Genomic DNA, 19,332 nt, shown 5'->3' with positions numbered 1-19,332 from the left:
TCTATGACCAATTTCCAAATCTTTATTTGTGAACAATCACCAGTTTTCTGTAATCAAGTCTGATTAGTTGCATAATGATTCACATGTTAAATGTCTTCAGTCCTGGAAATGTAATTCAGAAATGACTTGATCAAAACCTATGAAATCAATTAGAGAGGCACAGTGAGAGAACCAATTATTTAAACTATGAGATGAACTTTCACTCCTTTCATCTTTGTACAAAGGCTCAATATCTAACACTGCCTCGCGCCCCATTGCTGGGATTGGCTCCAGCGCCCTCACGACCCTTCACTGCACAAGCAGTTCAGAAAATGGATGGAAGATAGATGGCGAATGGATGGAAGATAGACGGCTCAATGTCCATATTTAAAAGTCCATCTATCAATTTCCTTTGTCCAGTTTTGGGTCTCTAGGGCTGAGAAATACACATTTAAAATAATGGATTTTTTTCTAAGTATATTTGGAGGAAATAAAGAACATTTCTCATCAAATCTTGTTTTTTTGCTACCTCTGCTCAACATAGAGGTTAAAAAAAGAGTGAGGTAATTAGGTCTTTGTCATTACACAAAAGAGCAAAGAAATGCTCCCATCACAGACACAAAGCAAATAATTGAATTGAATTTGTGAGGCATAACTCTAAGCTGGGCCATGGCTCCAAAGTTCGTGAGTACTGGAGATTTTCTTCTTCTCAATGTAGTGCCTTGTAAGATTTAAGGGTCCCTGAAAATGAAATTGTAAATGCTGCCTGAGAGGCATAATTCAGGACAACAAATTGTTGAATCCTATAGTCTAAAAGCACACTTGTGATAAAAAAAAACCCAATACAATTATTATTAGACATACGTTTTTGACTGTCTTTCACCCAGTACTATGTGAGTGGTGGAAAATAATGGTTATGGCAAACATTTCAGCAATCACTATATGGACACCTAAGTGTACACAAGTCATTTGCTCACATACACAAATGTGCAGTGCACAGTCTTTACTTTCACATATCATATTGTGGGGAGGGAAGTGAAAATCATGCTTCCCATCAAAGTTATTCGACTCAGCTTTGCTCATCACCAAGCCTCCATTTACATCAGCTCATATATCTGCTTTGAGTGTCATTGAGCTGTTCCATGGAACAGCACTTTAAACCCCACTGGGAATGTACATGACTCCCTCCTACTTTCAGCCATGCTGACAATACCAAAACTGCCTAGCCTCATTTCACTCAGTTATAGGGTGTATTGCCATTATTCCTCCTCATATTCAACTCATGTAAAGTTTGAATTTGTTTGTTTTTCAAAATCATTTATCGGATTATACTCTCTTTTTACATTATTGCCTTATTAGCAAAATGCAATGGCTACGAAGGATACTTCTTAAGTGAATTTAATGTTATATGTAACATATTGATAACACCATACAAAAAAGTACCCCTGCACTCCTTCTTACCTTTGCTGCGCCTTCGTCCTCTGTGCTGCTCTGTGTAAAACTTCAATTGACTGTCATCTTCAGGCTCTGACCCTGACTCCCCTTGAGGACCAAACACACCTCCAGTGGCTAGTAATGAGATGATAAGAGGAAAAGAAATAGAGAGAGAGAGTCCATCAATCAATCACTATGTTATTTTAGAATTCAAATGCTGAAGAAACATGGTATTTTTCATGAAATCAGTAAGTCCTGGTCATTGTGATTATGTCCCTTCCACTGAAATTACAATTGATGCACACGTCAAGCAATGTGTCCCCTTTTATTTGATCTGTTAGCCACTGTTGATAAATGTTGTCCTTTGTTGCTGAGTCCCGGGAGCTTAATTTGTTAATCATATTGGGTCACATCCCCAGAGTGTGTGTCTGCATATTTGTGTTTAAGTCAGGGTAAGAGCAAGGAAGAGGTTGTGAGAGTTAAGAGGCTTTGTTTGCCACCACAACATCAAAACACATCCCTGCTAAATGCACAGAGGCTGCCAAAAAAGTGATAATTGTCAAGGATTTCAAGTGTTAAGCCACTGGAGGATACATAACTATATTTAAAGTAACTAAATATGTGTGTGTATTGCTCAGATTTACATTATAATTCTGACATAAATGATGTAGTTTATATGAAATGTGTCACATGACATCCATCTACTTTCATCATAGTTGTACATATGCCTTGTTTGCATAATCCACAGGATTACAGTGATTACATTTCCTAATCTCCCAAAGTGGAAATTGAGGACAGAAAGAAAATCAATGATTGTCTTGAATAAGAGAAAATGCTTCACCTGTTGAAGCAGAAATAAGAAATGTAATGTATTAGTCACCAACAGGAGTACAGAGTATCTCTGGAGAACAAACTGCTCTATAGGACCTTATTTGTGAAGGTATAGTAGGTGTAGTGCAGTTTTTTTTAACATAAATATAAAATACGTAGGAAGAAACAGACTGCAAAGCTGTTTTTGCGCCGTCTGTGCAGCAGGAGGTCAGATCTCACTCAGCTCAGGTAGCCATAAAACAAGCTGGTAGCATTTTCAAACCTGCTCGCAATGGTGCACCTAGACAATAATTAATTTACCTGTAATGTACGAGGGAAGGTGACAAATGAAGTTTGAGTGCATTTTGTCAGTTATTTATAAATATACCTATGAATAAGAAAACATTTTGGTGAGTACAGAATTGTATCAACATTTCTGGGAATGTTTTAGTTTTCAATCTCCAAAACTATAACTTTCCTTATTAAAAGTAATTTATTGCCAGTGATAGAGCAACATATTTTCTCTTCCTTGTTCATTGGACACTGTCATATTTTCTAGGCAAATGCTCAGCAGTGCTTGGTGAAATTACCTCCTTTACTCACTTCATAAATATTTTCTTATAAGTCATACGAATTTGCCTGCACCACAAATATTTTAGACATGATTAAAAGTTCTATTAAGTCTGGGTAAAAAAAAAAAGTGTGTAGAGAAAGCTCATTCCTTCAGTCTGGTGAACTTAAACAGGTCGAGAGTTGAGTTAGATATGGAGTGTGAGAGTCTGGCAGCGTTTGGAGAGTGAGGCCAAGGCAATGTGGTGTAAAATTGGTTCTGAATTTATGCATCATGCTATAACATGCCCAGAGAGGTGGTGGATGGAAACAAAGTCAGAGTGAGGAAGGGAGACAGAAACAGAAAGTCTTGCAAATACATTTAAAAAGGAGCACGGAGACACACACATAGATAATCCAGAAATTGTTAACTACATCCGCACCGTTGGATGTAGTTATGAAGAAGAGGTTTCATTTATTCAATTACACAGAAACACACGCTTGCATGTTCTCTGCAGATAAAAATGATGTATGCCTTGCGAAGCCAAAGTAGCTTTTATAGAGCAGTTTACATCCTAACATAAAAGGACGAAAAACGCTTTCTCGATTCCACAAAAAGGAACATTAAACGAAATCATTAACTACCTGTCAATTATTGTGAGTGTATTTCTGTTTACTTCTTTTCTTTTTCTAAATACTATTCTGGTGTCCTTTATTGCATTAAGTATTTTCTCCAGCTCAGTCATTACCTCATATTAAATGTATTGCTCAAAAAAGACATGTTTCCTGGAAATTGTTTTTTTTTTTTTTTTCCTCAAGGACTTGAGTTACGAAGTATAGAGGTGCTTTCAACCTGATCTCAAAACTCCAGCTGTGTAAATCTCAACTTTACCAACTCAGGTGCAGCTCCACACCTGTGCAGTAAAACAGAGCTGCTGCACGGCTACTTAACCAGAGCACAGGTCCAGTCACGTTGATGGTCTCTGGCAGTCAAAGACTGAGAAGATTTACTGCACAAATTGACAAAGAAGGAAAAAGAATCATGTTCCTTGTTGTAAAAATTGTAAATTATTTATGTAAATGGCTAGTCACAAATATGGACACGACAAATTGTGGCTCCAACAATTGAAAAATTGTTATGATTGAGTTCAGGCACTCAGAGCATTGAGTTAAAGTCGAGGTAACGTTGTGACTTTGCTTAATAATCAAAACAGTCACTACACTCACAATGTCTGAATTAAAAATGTAAACAAACACAAACATAATCTGTCTCTAATCCTCTGTTTTTTCTTTGCCTAAACCCAACCTCCCAAAGGACTTCAGGCTCAAACTCAGGTCTGTGTTTGTCGGTCCCGCACATTGTTTGCCCTCCATCCACCCGACACACCTCCTTGTAAGCTGCCTTCCATCAATATATGTAACGCTTCATTCATTCAAAGAATATGTGGCATCGCAGCGTGATCATGACACTGTATGATTTCATACGCTCCGATTGCGATTGAAGTGTCGTTACATAGAAAAATGATATCAGCTCGTTGAGGGGATCTTCTCCACTGAACCCTACTCATAACCACACTTTGACCCACTCATTCATCACCTTTCACGTTTCATATTCCAACACAAATCCATCTGGGATTTGTTTATTTGGATCCAGCTCTGCAACATAAAAAGAACACTTCAGCAAGGTACACACAAACTTCCTAACCCTGCATAAACGCCGGTGTTGTCATAACTGCTAACTTTAATCTGCAATTTACAATTGAGCTGTTGTGCAAACAATAATTAAGATTAATTAGAGACTTGCTTCCATAAAATCATAATTAATTACAATTTTAATTCCAATCAACCTCTCTTTGCCAGAAAGAGGGACTGGCCCCCTCTCATTATGCACACAACACTATGAGTTGCTTGAAACTGTTGTAATTGTAAGAACAGTAATTTTAATATTTTTAATATTTCAACATGCTTGGAAGATTCTTAGTTTCACATTCTCAAAACTTTGAGACGGATAATATGACGCTTTAAATCAAAAGCGCAAATGTCTCATATTGTGAAACTAATTAAATTAATGAGACTGGTCTCATAGAACCAGGTGTTGGATAAAATACACTGTAAGTTAAGGTAATGTTTGAAATGCCACGATTAAACAGAGGCGGGGGACAACGATTATATGATATAGAGCCTCTTCAGAACTTAGCCATGAAAGGGAGGTAATTAAAAACAAATGGAAAGACAAAGAAGGATCGACAAAAGGAAAAAGACTGGGTATATAAAGAATCTGCCACCAAAATGTAAATGAATTATCAAAAGAGCATTTGCCACAGTGCATTAGCAGCTCAACGAACATCAAAATCAATTTCAACTTTAATAACTACATAGTCACAAATCTCTGAACCCTCCTTTGTTTAGTATTATAAAATACTCAGATATGCTTTCTTTTGTTGCCTCATTATCCTTCTGTGAAAGAGTTTTTTTTTTTTTTTCCTTTTTGTTCAGCGTAGCATTCTTGCACGTCTTGTGATGTGTTCACCTTTTGTCTGCTGTCACTGAGATCTAAAAGGAAAGCTGGTCAGTTACATTTCCTTTTACTCTTAACAGCCTCCTTTTAACAGGCCTTTTTGCAAATTTGCACATTTCTGCAGGTTGCAGAGACGCCCAGAAACTGTGCGAAGGATGGAAAATCCAGAGGAATGTAAAGTCAACAGCACTTACATCTTTCTGTCATTTGCATGATCCTTCCTCAAATACATATGCATGAAGGATAGAGTAACATCTCACTGATCACACAAAAGGCGCGTTGACAGGCACTGTGTGTGTGTGTGTGTGTGTGTTCCAGATGACAAGTGAATTGTGCTCCCAGGCTAAGGCACAGGTTTGATAAATAACACACACAAGAATACATGTGAAACAAGGTGCAACAGTCTTTGGAAATCTAGCCTTGGGTCTTTTCTATTTCATGGTTTTCCTTGCTCCATTCCTTTCTCTTTCAGTCCATTTTCTTCTGTCTTGATCTTTCTTTTCTCTCCCTCAGCAGTAATACCAGTCCTCCATAAACACATCAACAGCCAGAACACTATCTTTTAAACTCCAGCATTACTGTGTTACAAATTTCAATTACTGGAGCATACCAAGCTCGCTTTTACAGTCTCTTTTACAGACCTGAAGTCCATTAGATCATTTCGTCATAACATCATCTGTCAATATACTCCCTGTGAATACATCTCAATTAATTTTGTTGAGCACTTTGGATGCAGTCTTGCAATGAAAATTAAGAAATACAATATAAGAAACGATCCTCATCATCATCATCATCATAAAGACGTAGTTCAAGTTTTTAACCTATTGGATTGGATTACTTGGCTGTCGACATTATTTCTCAAAGATATTTATTCTTTAGCATTCATTTAATTTCACTTGATTATTTATCAGTTGACTAAAGGTGAAATTATTGCAGAGAGAAAATGGAAAGTAAAGCAGATGAATAAAATGAGACAAGACCAGAGAAAAAAGCAACAGCATATACAAAAGCTTTGCAGGCAAACTGAGAATGAGATGTCACAATTATACGCCAAAGCAAGACTGATGTGATTTGGTGCTAAAGTGGGTTAAAACCAAAGTAAGACTGACACCGTGACTAGTTACTGCTGACGGTTTCACAGAGGAAGAACAGACTCATACACGAGTTCAAGTGAGCAGCAGATCTACAGCAGAGGGAGAGGGAAGTGCACTGTATTTTTTCTATTTTACCATTTTCTGTAATGATTAACAATTGATTACCATGGAGGTGGAAAGGGGGGTGGGGAGTGGTGCGATGAGTTCAAATTGAATAGTAAAATCTAATTATCTTCTGCATATGGAGGGCACCTCACACTCTGGTAGAAACTGTGATATACTGTACTTACATCAGCACAAAAAAAAAAAAAAAAAAAAGCTCGCCCTAGCAAATCTAATGGTCCTTTTCTACTCTTAAAAATTATGGTGTAATATTGAGGGTGCAGAAAGACTGCACTCCACCAGAATTTCATCCTCTTCTTTGAGTAGAAATTTGAAGAGGGTACCACAATTTCCACTGAATCTACTATACGGAGTGTATTGGTGCTGCTAAAAGTGGCATCCCAGACCAACACAGGGATGTTTCTTTCATTTGGTGAAACTGCCATAACCGAGACAACCATTTGGGAAAGATTGTTTATCGCTACCCTCACATATGTACAACCACCCTTGAGACCACCTCTCGAAATTTTGCCCCGGATTGCAGAGGACTACCAGATCTAAGATACTCTTTACTGGCCAAGTCAATCACCTGATCGCAATCCAATAGAGCATGCCTTTCACTTACTGAAGACAAGATTGAAAGCAGAAGGCCCCACAGAGAAGCAACAGCTGAAGGCAGCTGCAGTAAAGGCTTGGGGAAGCATTTTGAAGACAAATCACAGGAGCAGACTTTGGTCATGTTCGTGGGTTCCAGACTTCAGGTAGCTATTGACCTTAAAGGATTTTCATCCAACTAGCAATCCTGTGTGTAAGTAATTATTTTTGCGCATTCCCACCAAAAATTGGGGTGTGTTTATGAAAATGTAATTTTTGAATGGTTAATGCCACACTTTTGGAAAACCTCTGTGAAATGGGTGTCGACAAAAGATCAATACATACTTTTGAAAAATTGCTGTTACCGGAAACAATTGTGATATTAGCTTTATTATTCATTATGTATAAGTAAATTATGTCATTTGTAATGTGCTGCTGTGAATAATACGTTAGATAAACGTAATTTTTACTGTGACAATCCTACTTGCCAAAAAGCACTTATCCTTTATATAATTTAGATGGTTAAATCAATATTTTCCAGAACAACGACCATATAATTATACAAGCATGAAAAAATTAAGGTGTTTTTAGCTGAATCTGTTAGTATATATATATATATATATATATGTTGACAACTAGCTAATGCATTAGCTCTAGTGTTGATACATACAATAAGTGTCTGCACTCTAATTAACTGCATGCATATGTTCGCATATGACTACGACTCTCACAGGTTCAATGACCTCTGTGACCTTTGTAACTCAAACCTTTCAAAGCAAAATTAATTGCCTCGACTTATGGTTACTAGACATCCAGAGAAATGTCATCCTGCATGTACAGTATATACTATACAATGTACAGTTCGTCAAGTATGTGCGCCGCCTGCATGTGGGTGCGACAGTGCTTTTGTGAATAAATGAAGCTGACAGCAACAGAAGCAGAGTTGCCCCATGGCTCAGCAACTAATAATCAGTAAATTAAGGCACAGCACATTCAGTAGTCAGACTTTCTGACACTACCGAGCTCAAGATTTTAAACCATACATAATACAAACCAACATCTGCATCCATACAACAGTGGATGAGGAGGATGAGAATTTGCAAAGACAGCATCTGAGAAGCTGCATAAGCAAATTTGTTCAAGTTGTTTGTGCTCAACTGAGTCAAATTACTCAAAAAAAGTTGAAAGTTGAAAAAAAGTGAAAGCTTAAGAAAGAAACTGCCACAACGTCTGTCACTTTTTTTAGAGTAACTGTACTCGTACATTTTAGATCTTGATTAGTATAAGGGTAAGCTGTATAAACTGCCACACAATTGTAGAGCTGAATTATATGAGAAGCACATGCAAAGGCTGGAACCTACAATTTACTCTGTGCTTTCTGTTTGTCTATTGTACTTACTGTGTCTATTGTCTTTCACATTGGTACACAGGTGGTCACAGGGGTTTATAGCTCTGCTTGTTTCTGCCTCTCCATAATATCACTGCCATGTTTCAAGCCTTCACTGCTCTCTTTGCTTATCCAAAATAATCAATCAATAGTATTTTCCTCTGTCATTGTGCAGTGAATTTTTCAGAAGAATTGTAAAGAATTCTGCACACACACACACAAACACACAATCCTATACACATACACATAAACAACCTAGACATGCTGAAAAGTTATAACGGAGGGCATCACAATATAACCCCCACCGACACATTTCATAACCTAAATTTATGAGTTGCTACCTGTTATGTGGGAGAGACAAGACTTGAGAAAGTGGGAGGCTTAACCAGGCAACACTTGGCTCTGGTACTCTAGTGTGTTCGGTATTTGTGCACTCATCTCTATATTGTTTTTTTTACTGCATCTCTCTGTATTGAGAGCATACCCACCAATTTAGAGCAAATGAGCAAAAGGTGAAGTGTAATGTGACTTTAGATATGTGATGTTTGCTGAAAAGGAGTGTTAAGGGTAATTTTAGATGCAGTGGCTCTTGGCACCCTACTGCATGTTGTTTTCTTACATGTTACCAACCAGCTTGTACAGTGGTGAAGCCACCGAGGATGGTGCACAGTAGCAGCTGTCACCCCAAAAAGGTACAGTCTTACCATGCTGTAGCACCAGTCTGATTTGGAAGATTAGAAAATGATGGCAAAGTCACCACTTTTAGTCTTTTTTAATTCATCACGTGTAATTATGTCTTCTTCATATTTAGTTTACTAATAGTTTAAAATGTTTGCCCTTGTATCTATTCAAGTCCAACAAGGGGGCAGCCACTATACAGCCATCCAGTGCCCCATGGAGCAATGAAGAAGAAGTCTGGTGCTTTCAGTCACTGAGCTGACTCTGTAGCAAAGCAATGTTGAGAAGGAGAAAACTGGACAGGAGGTCATTCGTTTTATTTAACTCCACAAGGTGAGGATTGATTTTACAGTGTGTGACTATATGCATTTAACTCCAAAATATCTGCTCTGCAGGCTCCTCAGTAATTCTGCTTCATATTTTAAACAGATAGTGGATCTCTCTTTAGGATAGTCTACTACTACCTACCTCAGAGGGAGTTAAAAGGTCACAGTAATGTAGCTCCAGTAATGGATAATTCATGCTGTGGCCTGATAAAATAAAATCTTAAAAGCAATCCTAATATTAAAAGGTGACCACTGCTGGAAGGGTGCTGGTGGATATACTGGCAATATGTGGATGAAATCCCTTTAGTGACATTGTAAAGTGATATATTGACAAAAGTAATTCTCACAAATATATTCTAATAGCCCTCCATAAGAGGAAGGAATGTGTAAAAGTGGTGGTTAGGGAGATCAGTAGCTGCAGTAAAATACAAGCCAGGATACAAATAACCCACACAAACACAATTATTTTATATATAACGTGTAAAACGTTGGCAGAAATGTATGTCACTCATTCTTAAAAGCAGTAGGTCAAACCCCCAGTTTACACGTTTGTGTTGTTATCAGTTAAAGTGTGTGATGTCTATATAAACCTGTAGTATACATTTTACTTGATTTAACATTTTGGAAATTGCTTTTTTTCTGTAAATAATAAAATGCCAATACAGAATTAATGCATCTGTAGGAAACATCAAAGAAAGGCTCCACAGTGCGAGAGTCAAAGCATCAAAGAGGGTGGTTAGGACTATATAACAGCATCAATAGATTATACTGAAAGGCAGATTTTAAAGAATCATTCTCAAACTGCTGTACAGATGAATCTTTATTTGGTTTTGAAAAAGAACATGAATCACTATGTATCTGTCGCCACTAATGAAATGATTATAGACTCATTTCACTTGCTCCTCCTGAACCTTCCTCCTAGCCAGACAAGAGAGGCATGGCTGGCTGAGACATGGGCTAACCCCAAAACGACATGGTTATTTACTCTATGCCATGTGTCAACACCAGATGCATTCTCAATCTTTGCCACGTTTCTCTGAATAAACTAATAAATATCGATCCTCATCATTAACTGAGCAAAATTGCTGCTCTCTCCACTGAGCATCTGTCTGATAGTTAAAGTACAACAGGTTGCTTCTCCACACAGACATCATGTTTCTGTTTTTGGGGAAACTCAAGGGCATGTTCTCACTCACAAATACTGTAGAGGAACTTAACAGGTATGGGTTTGCAGTAGATGAATGGTTATATAAAGTAAATATGGTCTGATAGTTTCAATACCTAAGTACTTAATCAGCACTTATATGTGATAAGAAACAGGTGATAATAATCTGCTTGGAAAAAACTGAAATATTTGGATGGAAACATACAATTCTGGGTAGAAAATCTAGGTGTTTATGCTCGAAAAGCATGTCAGTGAGGCTTATTCATAAGAGACTGGCTAAATCATTCCCCATAATGTGGAGAGAATTTTAATAGGAGAAAATAAACTTGGTCAGATGGATCAGCAGATAACAATATGATTTCTCTCTGTCTGTTTTTGTCTGTCTCTACAGGTCTCTCACACTTATAGCGCATACAGAAACAGAGTCGCACACTGCTCTGACTTGGCAGTAGATCAACTACATGGCCTGTTGTAGAGAAGCCCTAGGGCTGCAGACCCACAGCTGTAATCACTGTGTTTTGTCTGCAGTGGAGATTGAGTACTGCTGAAAGTGGAGCTGAGCAGAGAATGAATTCAAGCACCATGGAACGCAAACACACACACACACACACACACACACACACACACACACACACCCTTGCTTTTCAAGCTCGCACAGCCGCACACAGAGACGTAGGCACACACATACGCGCGCACATGCACACAAGACAGCACAGAACTACTTTCATGTGCTACTTCAAAGCATCAATTAAACACGAGAAAAGCTAGATAATAACCATAAGGTTATCCTCACCATAATGAGCCAAAGTATTCGTTGTGACACATCAAACCACTACCACAGCTTCTAGCCATCACATGGAAATGTATTAATACCACAGCAGGGAATAGCATGCACAGAGGTGCATGCAAATGAGGGCGTACGTTTTTTAAGGACACATCTTAATATTTGACAAAACCGCAATGTGTTGTGACTTCAAAGTGTTTCTGAAATGGTGGCTACAGCAGAACAACAATAGTTACATATTGTAACTCTAGTTTTACAGGCCTCGTGCCCCAGGGCTGTACACAAGCTTTTCACAGACTATTAAGAAGTGCATGTTTTTATCCATGTTTGAAGGTAGAGCGGGTTATGCCAAAGATGTTGTGCTATATTACAAACACAGTAATAAACTGTTAAATTGGTTTTCCTTCTGTTCGACACTTAACACACATGTTTTCTTTTCCATTTTCAAACCTGACACACTCCTGAATAAACTGGGTTTGTTTTTCTTTTGCATGTGGTGGTGGCAGCTTGAAGTGAACAGGGATATTTCTTTTTTTATTAACTCTAGGGTTAACGGTGTCTTAATAGAACGACACAAGCAAGTAACCTCTAAATATACCCAGCAATATTCGATGTGTACATTAAGCATGGGTGGAAAGTTGTCTTTCTACTTCAGGCCAAAAGTGGCCAGTGCTCAGCACCCAGCAGATTGTGTGGGAGAGAGCGATGCTACAACTACATTTCTTACATGTGCTGGTCTCTTCTTGATGCTGATCATAGGCCCGTGAACAGAGGAGAGTCCATCTCTCATGCTACCATTCCCAGGACCCACTGCATAATGTCACATAGAAACTAATGGGAGCAATAAGGTCAGAGTGACAGTCATATTAACCCTCTATTGCATGGTGCTCACTTTAACCAGCAAATCTATTTTCCTAAATGTACAATCACATGCTGTATATTTAATGTCACTGTCTGACCTAGTTCTTGATTGAATTAACCAATACATTGCTCGCCCTGGGTCACACCACCTTCAGGCATCCATTTTTAAATCATTTCGTCTCTCTACACTCCCTATAATGTTTCCCCAAAAACTGGTAAGTAAATGTCATTTTTGAACATTTATGACCATATTGATCATTTAAGTTGGGATTAAAACACTAATAAATGAAGCAAAGAAATAATGAAAAGCACAGGAGGAACTGCTACTCTGAACCAAAGTTCAACCAAATGCCTTTAGCAGCTTGCAGCATATAAGATCATTTGAACCAGTGTTCACACAGCTGGAAAATGGCATATCCAGTGGGCTGCAGTAATACAAAAGAAAGGCTTTCTCTCCCCAGACTCGACACAACATGGGAAAACTGCTGACACATACACTTTGATGGTAGGATGCAACTACTTTTCTCAGGCAGAAAATCATTGATTGGGTAGTCCACAGGGCTAACTCTTGGTTCTTCAAACCAACTCTTCTGAAAATTGAACAACTTTGAACTGCGAAATGTCTAAGATTGCTTTTAATGTCAATTAAAACAATGCTGTGCTGTATGTCAATCTGGCATTTCAATCATGAAGGTGGCAATTATGACCTGAAAGGCTGTTTCAAAACTAGAAGACAGTAAACTAGTTGATGCTGCCTCTGTAATAACCATCTGTTCCTGGATAACATGATCAAAAATCTAGGTAGCTCTGCAACAACACAAACAAATGGATGACTTACATGCATGAAGTTGTATTAAGACACTGAGGCATAGTATCGTGGCTCTGATTGGTAGCAGACTGCATACTAAGAGAAGAGATTTATGCATTTACATCTTGGTGGCAACCATCTCCATAGATGGTTAAAACGTTTTTATGCTCATGTATCTATTCTATCATTTCAAGGCACAGGAAGTGGAAGTGTAACTGACAGTTGGTCAGGGATATACTACTATTAAAAGTGGAAAGCAAAGGTTAATGACACTAAGTGCGAAATCTGTGCCATTTGCTGGAAGTCCACGTATAGAGTCTGACTGTGCTGCAGGAAACTAGGGCAATGCATGCTGACAGGGAATTAAGGATTTTTTCCGTGAAGCTAGATTTCAATATGCAGGCTTGTGGACACCTTGAGAAAAGTAGACGAACAGCTGCAGGGCGTAGCTGAGCAGACACAATTCTACCATAGTTTTTAAGCTGAGTAGATTTGCAGACATGCTGTCTTCATAATGTAAATGCTAATCAAGTTATTTGAGGAACTTTTATTTGTAAACTATAGGCAGTTTTACTTGAGAACCAAAGCCCAAATTTAATAATATAAAGAAATTTATTTTAGTAATTTGGTATTTGTAAATGTAATTAAATTGACATGATCTTTGTAGGGAAATCCTAGGACTTGCCACTTACTAGTATATGTTTTAAAAGCAGATTGGAAGATGGCTAAAATCGCTCTGTCTTTATTCTGACCTCTGCCTGTATTCCATGTCGTGTATGACAGTGACATTAATTCCAGTAGCTCTGCTTAAGCACCTCCTGTCACTTCTTGTAAACTTCACAGATGATGTCTTCCATTCCATCTGTCTCTGCTGCTTGGTTAGACTTACATAGACATAGTCCCCTGTCATACACAGTGTTACAGAGCAATACTGTCCATAACATGGACCACAGCTCATTTAGTAAAAGCATATTTGACACTGCTAAAGTTATTCACTGGTAAGGAGAAAAAAGAAAAACTTGCAGCCACTTGTCAAGTCTAATCTACCGCTTAACCGCACCTGTAAATATGCAAATAAATTCATAGACTTAGGAAAAATTAAGAACGGTGGCTACTGTAGAGCATAAAAAGGTAAATCAACTAATATGGGAAAGAAAACTATCAGCTTAACCACAATCTTTTTTCTTCCTTCTTCCTTGCTCTGCCCGGTGCACTTCTTAAGGAATTTGGCAATACATTAATTTTACTTACACAGCACTAACCTTCTGGGTCTGACCAATTAATTTCCTCCTTTAACCTTACTCCAACTAATAGAGTTTCCTGCTCAGTTTAAGTGTTCGTCCCATTACCGTGTTTGTAGTATTGGCTACACTTTTTCACAGAGGACACATTTTCACGCCTAATTATAGGCATTATCAAAGGAGACCGGTTTACTTTTGACCTCAGAGAGGACATCTCTCAGCAGTGTCCTTCACGGCATTTTGAGGAGCTTGACCTGCATGGATTAAATTTTTTAGGCATCATTTGCTCGGAAGGTTGAAACAAAACTTTTCTTTTTCAGATTTCACAGTTAAATAAGATAAGCACAATCCAAGGCGAAGTGTTTTTGAACTAAAAATATAAACTCTACCAATGACAGTCTACATGAATGGAATTAATAATCCCCACAAATGTATATATGCAACATTATTTAGTGTTTCATTGTTGATGTATATGCTTCTACAGTACAGTAGATGACTGTGATAAAGAGGACATTACATTTTTCTGGAAAGGTAAACACATGGTTAACTTTTTTACACAATAATTTGACATAGAGTACATTTTTGTGCCATGTCTTATTAACACTGTGTGGTGAGGTTTCTGGTAATGAGCAAAATTTATTAGAGGTTAATGTCACAACTGTGTAACACCTCAAAATTGCAGAGAACTGTTTTTCACATGCTTTCATTGAACCATGCTCATAACACATTTTTACTCAAACAACAAGTCAACATATTAAGTTGACAGTGGTTATAATAAAATATTTAATCACTAATTTTTTTCCAGTCAATTCAATACAACTTTATTTATCCCTGTGAGGGCAATTTAATAAAGCTGCTTTTACTCCTTCGCAAAATCACACCAAAACGCGTTAAAAATACTCTATTAATAAACCATTTAATTAAAAAACACTATCCTTTATAAATGTGCAAAGGCAAATATTAATCTTCTAATCTCTAATCAAAAGTTCACTGTATCTTTTTCTGAATTTTAGATTTTATGAAAAGTTGTTTTTATGCACCTGAGGATAAATACATTTCAGATTCGATCTCTATGCAAGATATGAGCCTGAGAGATTGTGTTCCTTGTGTCTCTTAAATTCCACACTTTATTAATCTCCTTAGGGAAATAGCTGCTTGGACAGATGCAGTAAATGGCAGCAATACTATGCAAGTTCAGTGTCTTCCTGCCTCTACATGTGGCCGTGAGCAACTGAGACAACTGACTGGGCCACGCCTACTCTATACTATTCTTCATGGGAGTAAAGGATAAACGTATTGCTAGAGGTCAGTTTTGTGATATAAAACAAACAACAAACAAATCTGCATATTAATAAGTGTCCTATATATCAAACCAAATATGAAACAGAGGGTCACAAACTCAAGTGAATTAATGGTGACAGTGACAGAAGACAGTGAAAAACTGTCTTCAAATTAGCAGCACGTCTGTGTCGCTACAATATGTGTCAGCCCTTTGATAGACTGGCAACCTGTCCACGGTGTAATCTACATTTCGCCCAATGACAGCTGGGATTAGCTCCAGCACCCGCGCAACCCCTAACAGTTAGGATAATGGATATATGGATGTCTTCAAATAGTAATTCTCCAGCAAGCTCAGGGTCAGAGTTTATTTTTCCTTTATTTGCATGTCTTTGTTTCCCCACTTACTCAGACTGTTCACAGGTCAAACAAAAGCAAAACATTAAATTACCCATGTATGTGAAGTTGTCCTTCCTCTTATGATAACAAATGCATCAACATCAACGGAAACCATTTGCTACCCATAAAGTTAATCGTCTAACAAACTGCAAAATATTGTCTGGACAATATTTAGAGGATGTGTAATTTCATATTCCAGCTTGGTGTTTCACAAAAAGCAAGTCACAAAGTCACTGTGACGAGCTAATAGGCTTAACAAATACCAGTTAATGGCTGCTACTGTGCGTTAGTGGGTGGAACAAAAATGCTAAATTCAGAAAAAAAATCTAAATTTACACATCAAATAAGACTAAGTGGAAAAAAGTTCAATAATCAAATAACCTTGCCCAAAACAACACAATTAGGCAAACACTGCCATGAACAATAAACTGAAAGAGAGCACACAAACAATTTGAACATATTTTGTACAAGGTCAGTAATATTCTTTCAACAAAAGTTTTTGAATGACTTTTGTCTTACCTCTGTTGTGGCTTTGGACCCTCCGGCGGCCTGTTGATGAGCTGTGCATGACATGCTGGTAGTGAGACATGTCTGTTGGTGTGTTAGGAACACGGAAACTGTCCTGGAACCTCTGCATCAAATCCTCTACTGACTCCGTGTTTGGGTCAATGGCTAAGAGAAAGAGATGCAAAGTGAAAGTGGCATGTCATAAGGTTTTAAAGTTAAAATCCTTTTCAAAACCAGCAAAGACATTTGATATTTAGTAACACATATATAGAGTCTTTTTACAGAATGCATCATGAGCCTCCATTCTGTCCAGTTAAACACCCTAAAAAGAGAGCACCATGTTATTTCTTCTATTCTTTTTTTTTCTGGGCTTTAAACTATTCCATCAATTCAATATTGCCTCATCTCTACAGGAATCCTGCCAACGCTTCCCCTGATGGCTCAGTCTCACTCTTCCTGATGAATGACTCTAAAACAACTGGCGGTGGAGAAATAAGGGGAAACAGAGAGAGAGGATTGCTTTCCTTTCTTAGCAATTAGAGATATACGAATTTCCTACAGCATGACCTCTCTGGACCTCATTCATGCCAACAAAGACATTAATTATGAGTAGGCATTGCTTTGCTTATCATTTCAGACAGGAAAAAACAAAAAGCCGTGCAATGTGGATAACTATGTAAATGGTATTCAATTATATGCAGCATATCTCTACAGCCTCTCTTAATAGATACTGCTGTGTTTCGCACATCTTGTGAAGTAGTATAGCATATAGATAGTGACATCTTCAACATATCTGCAAGAAATGATTTTTTTGCTGCAGTTTTATATCAGAAAGTACTGTATTGGATGTCTGTGGCCCAACAAACAATCACACAGAAAACAGCTCTGTCCCCAAACTTACAGCAGTACAGTCATTTCCAAAAGGCCATTCATCACCCCAGCCACTATAGTATCCCCACCTATCATCAACATCTTTTCATGTGTCAGTCTGGCTTGGAGATGCAGTCTTTCTATGAATAATGGTGATGTGTTGCTCCCAATGGATGCTCATCATGCATGCCAATGAGCATGGGCGAGCAGAAGAAGAGGGAGGTGAAGACGATGGGGATCAAAGTGAAGAAGTATTGTTTTTGATATTACAACATGAATGGAAAGTTAACATTAACCAGAGTTGTCACAGTTTCTTTCAAAACAAACCTTAGTCATATTTTAACAAAATACATGAATGTAAAACTTATCAAATAATGAATAACAAAGTGCTTTGCAATGCAGAGATAAATAAAAAGAAAATTCAATGATACATATTTCTTAAGTCAGATTCTTGTGAATGAATTCTGATTATTTTAATATTAAAGTTGGAATATTTTGTGAATAATATCAGAATATTCAGAGAATTAAGCTGAAATATTCTGAGAATTAAGTCAACATTGTCAGTGTCACACTGGCACATGTGATCTACGGGAGGAGACAAACTAGGAGGCTGATCTTCAGTGTGTGAGGTTAGTTTGCAAATGAGGTTTTGGCAACATCTTTCAACACCATTTTTTTAATTACCATCATTATTGTTTTCTGTGACACAACACTCCCCTTTTGAATAGCACACAGTGCAGGTATCAGTGTGAGCCTTTGTCTTACAAATGCAGCTTTTTGCACAGCGCGTAAAGTGTCAGAGTACTAAAAAAAATGATGTTGATGTGCCAGAAGAGCAAGGAATTCTTTGTTAGTAAAACCTATTCTAAAGTATTAGCTTTGATCATGTTGAGCCTTTATTTAACAGATGTGAAGTGGCAAAGAGGAAGCATGGTGAAGAGAAAGGGTGAGACGTGCAGCAAAGGTCCCCAGCTGGACTCAAACCCAGGACACTGTGGTTACATGGAATGCCTTGTAACCACTGGACTACCAGGGTGCTCATCTTGAACTTTTCTTTTAGTAAATCCTCCACCTCTATTTGTAGGTCAACGCTGTGCTCGCTCATATTTCCATTGCAACAGTTTGTTGGAAAATTAGATCATTGTGTTATCACTGCATACATTGATCTTCAAACCTTCAAACAGCCGAACCCCACGGCCTACTAAGAAAGTTAAGCATTACAATAAAAAAAAAAAAAGAAAACAGGGGATGGGACAGTAACTAAATTTACAGCAGGTCAGCAATGGTGACATTTAAGCAAAAGTAAAAAAAATAAAAATAAAAAATCAGTGTAAAATCCAGATCCAGCATTCAGACAGTACACTGTAAACTATCTGCCAATGTAATCTGAGTATAACATGATGACTTACACCGTAGTATTTGCTAATTAATGGAAGTTCACGGACATTAAACTTGGACCCAAATTGTTTCCTAGCAACTGAATTATGAGGAAATGTGTTTTAATGAAAAACTAACTGAATGACTCCATTTGATAATGTTAATCATATAACATCAGCAGGTGAAATGAATGAAGTCATTTAGAGTGTACTATAGTACTTTGTGTGTATACCTGTGCATGTTTAATTACGACTGTGGTTATTATCCCGTATTACTGCTGTTAAGTGGCCAGTGGACTTAAATTAATTAATCATTAAATTGAATTAATTAAACTTCAGTTAAAGTAAAGAATTGATCACTTCATTCACACAGTATGTTGCTTAACGTCAAACTTTACTGTATTTTGCAAAGAACTGCTATAATTTCCTCATAACTCTTGCAGTGAAGAAGGAGGCAACCTGTTGGGCAGGGAAGCAGCTCTAAACTGTGCCATCATGCTGCATCACTTGTGGTTCCCATTAATAGTACCTTAAAGAAAAGCAAAAATCTGGTTGAAATAACAGTTTTTTGG

At 37.7% G+C, this 19,332-nt stretch overlaps 1 protein-coding gene across 1 annotated transcript in view; it reads right to left on the bottom strand.

Annotated features, from left to right (window-relative positions):
- Positions 1–19,332, bottom strand: part of LOC113159659 (astrotactin-2) — a 212,705-nt gene that overhangs the window by 116,017 nt on the left and 77,356 nt on the right. Inside the window, exons 4-5 of the mRNA XM_026356476.1 lie at positions 16,527–16,679; positions 1,441–1,548 (exon numbers count right to left, since the gene is read on the bottom strand). Of these exons, the coding sequence (XP_026212261.1) occupies positions 1,441–1,548; positions 16,527–16,679 (261 nt within the window). The remainder of the gene's footprint in view (positions 1–1,440; positions 1,549–16,526; positions 16,680–19,332) is intronic.

This window comes from Anabas testudineus, chromosome 12 (assembly GCF_900324465.2).
Source record: "Anabas testudineus chromosome 12, fAnaTes1.2, whole genome shotgun sequence".
NCBI lineage: Eukaryota > Metazoa > Chordata > Actinopteri > Anabantiformes > Anabantidae > Anabas > Anabas testudineus.
The sequence above is the reverse complement of the archived record's forward strand: the minus strand, read 5'-3'. Positions and strand labels throughout refer to the sequence as shown.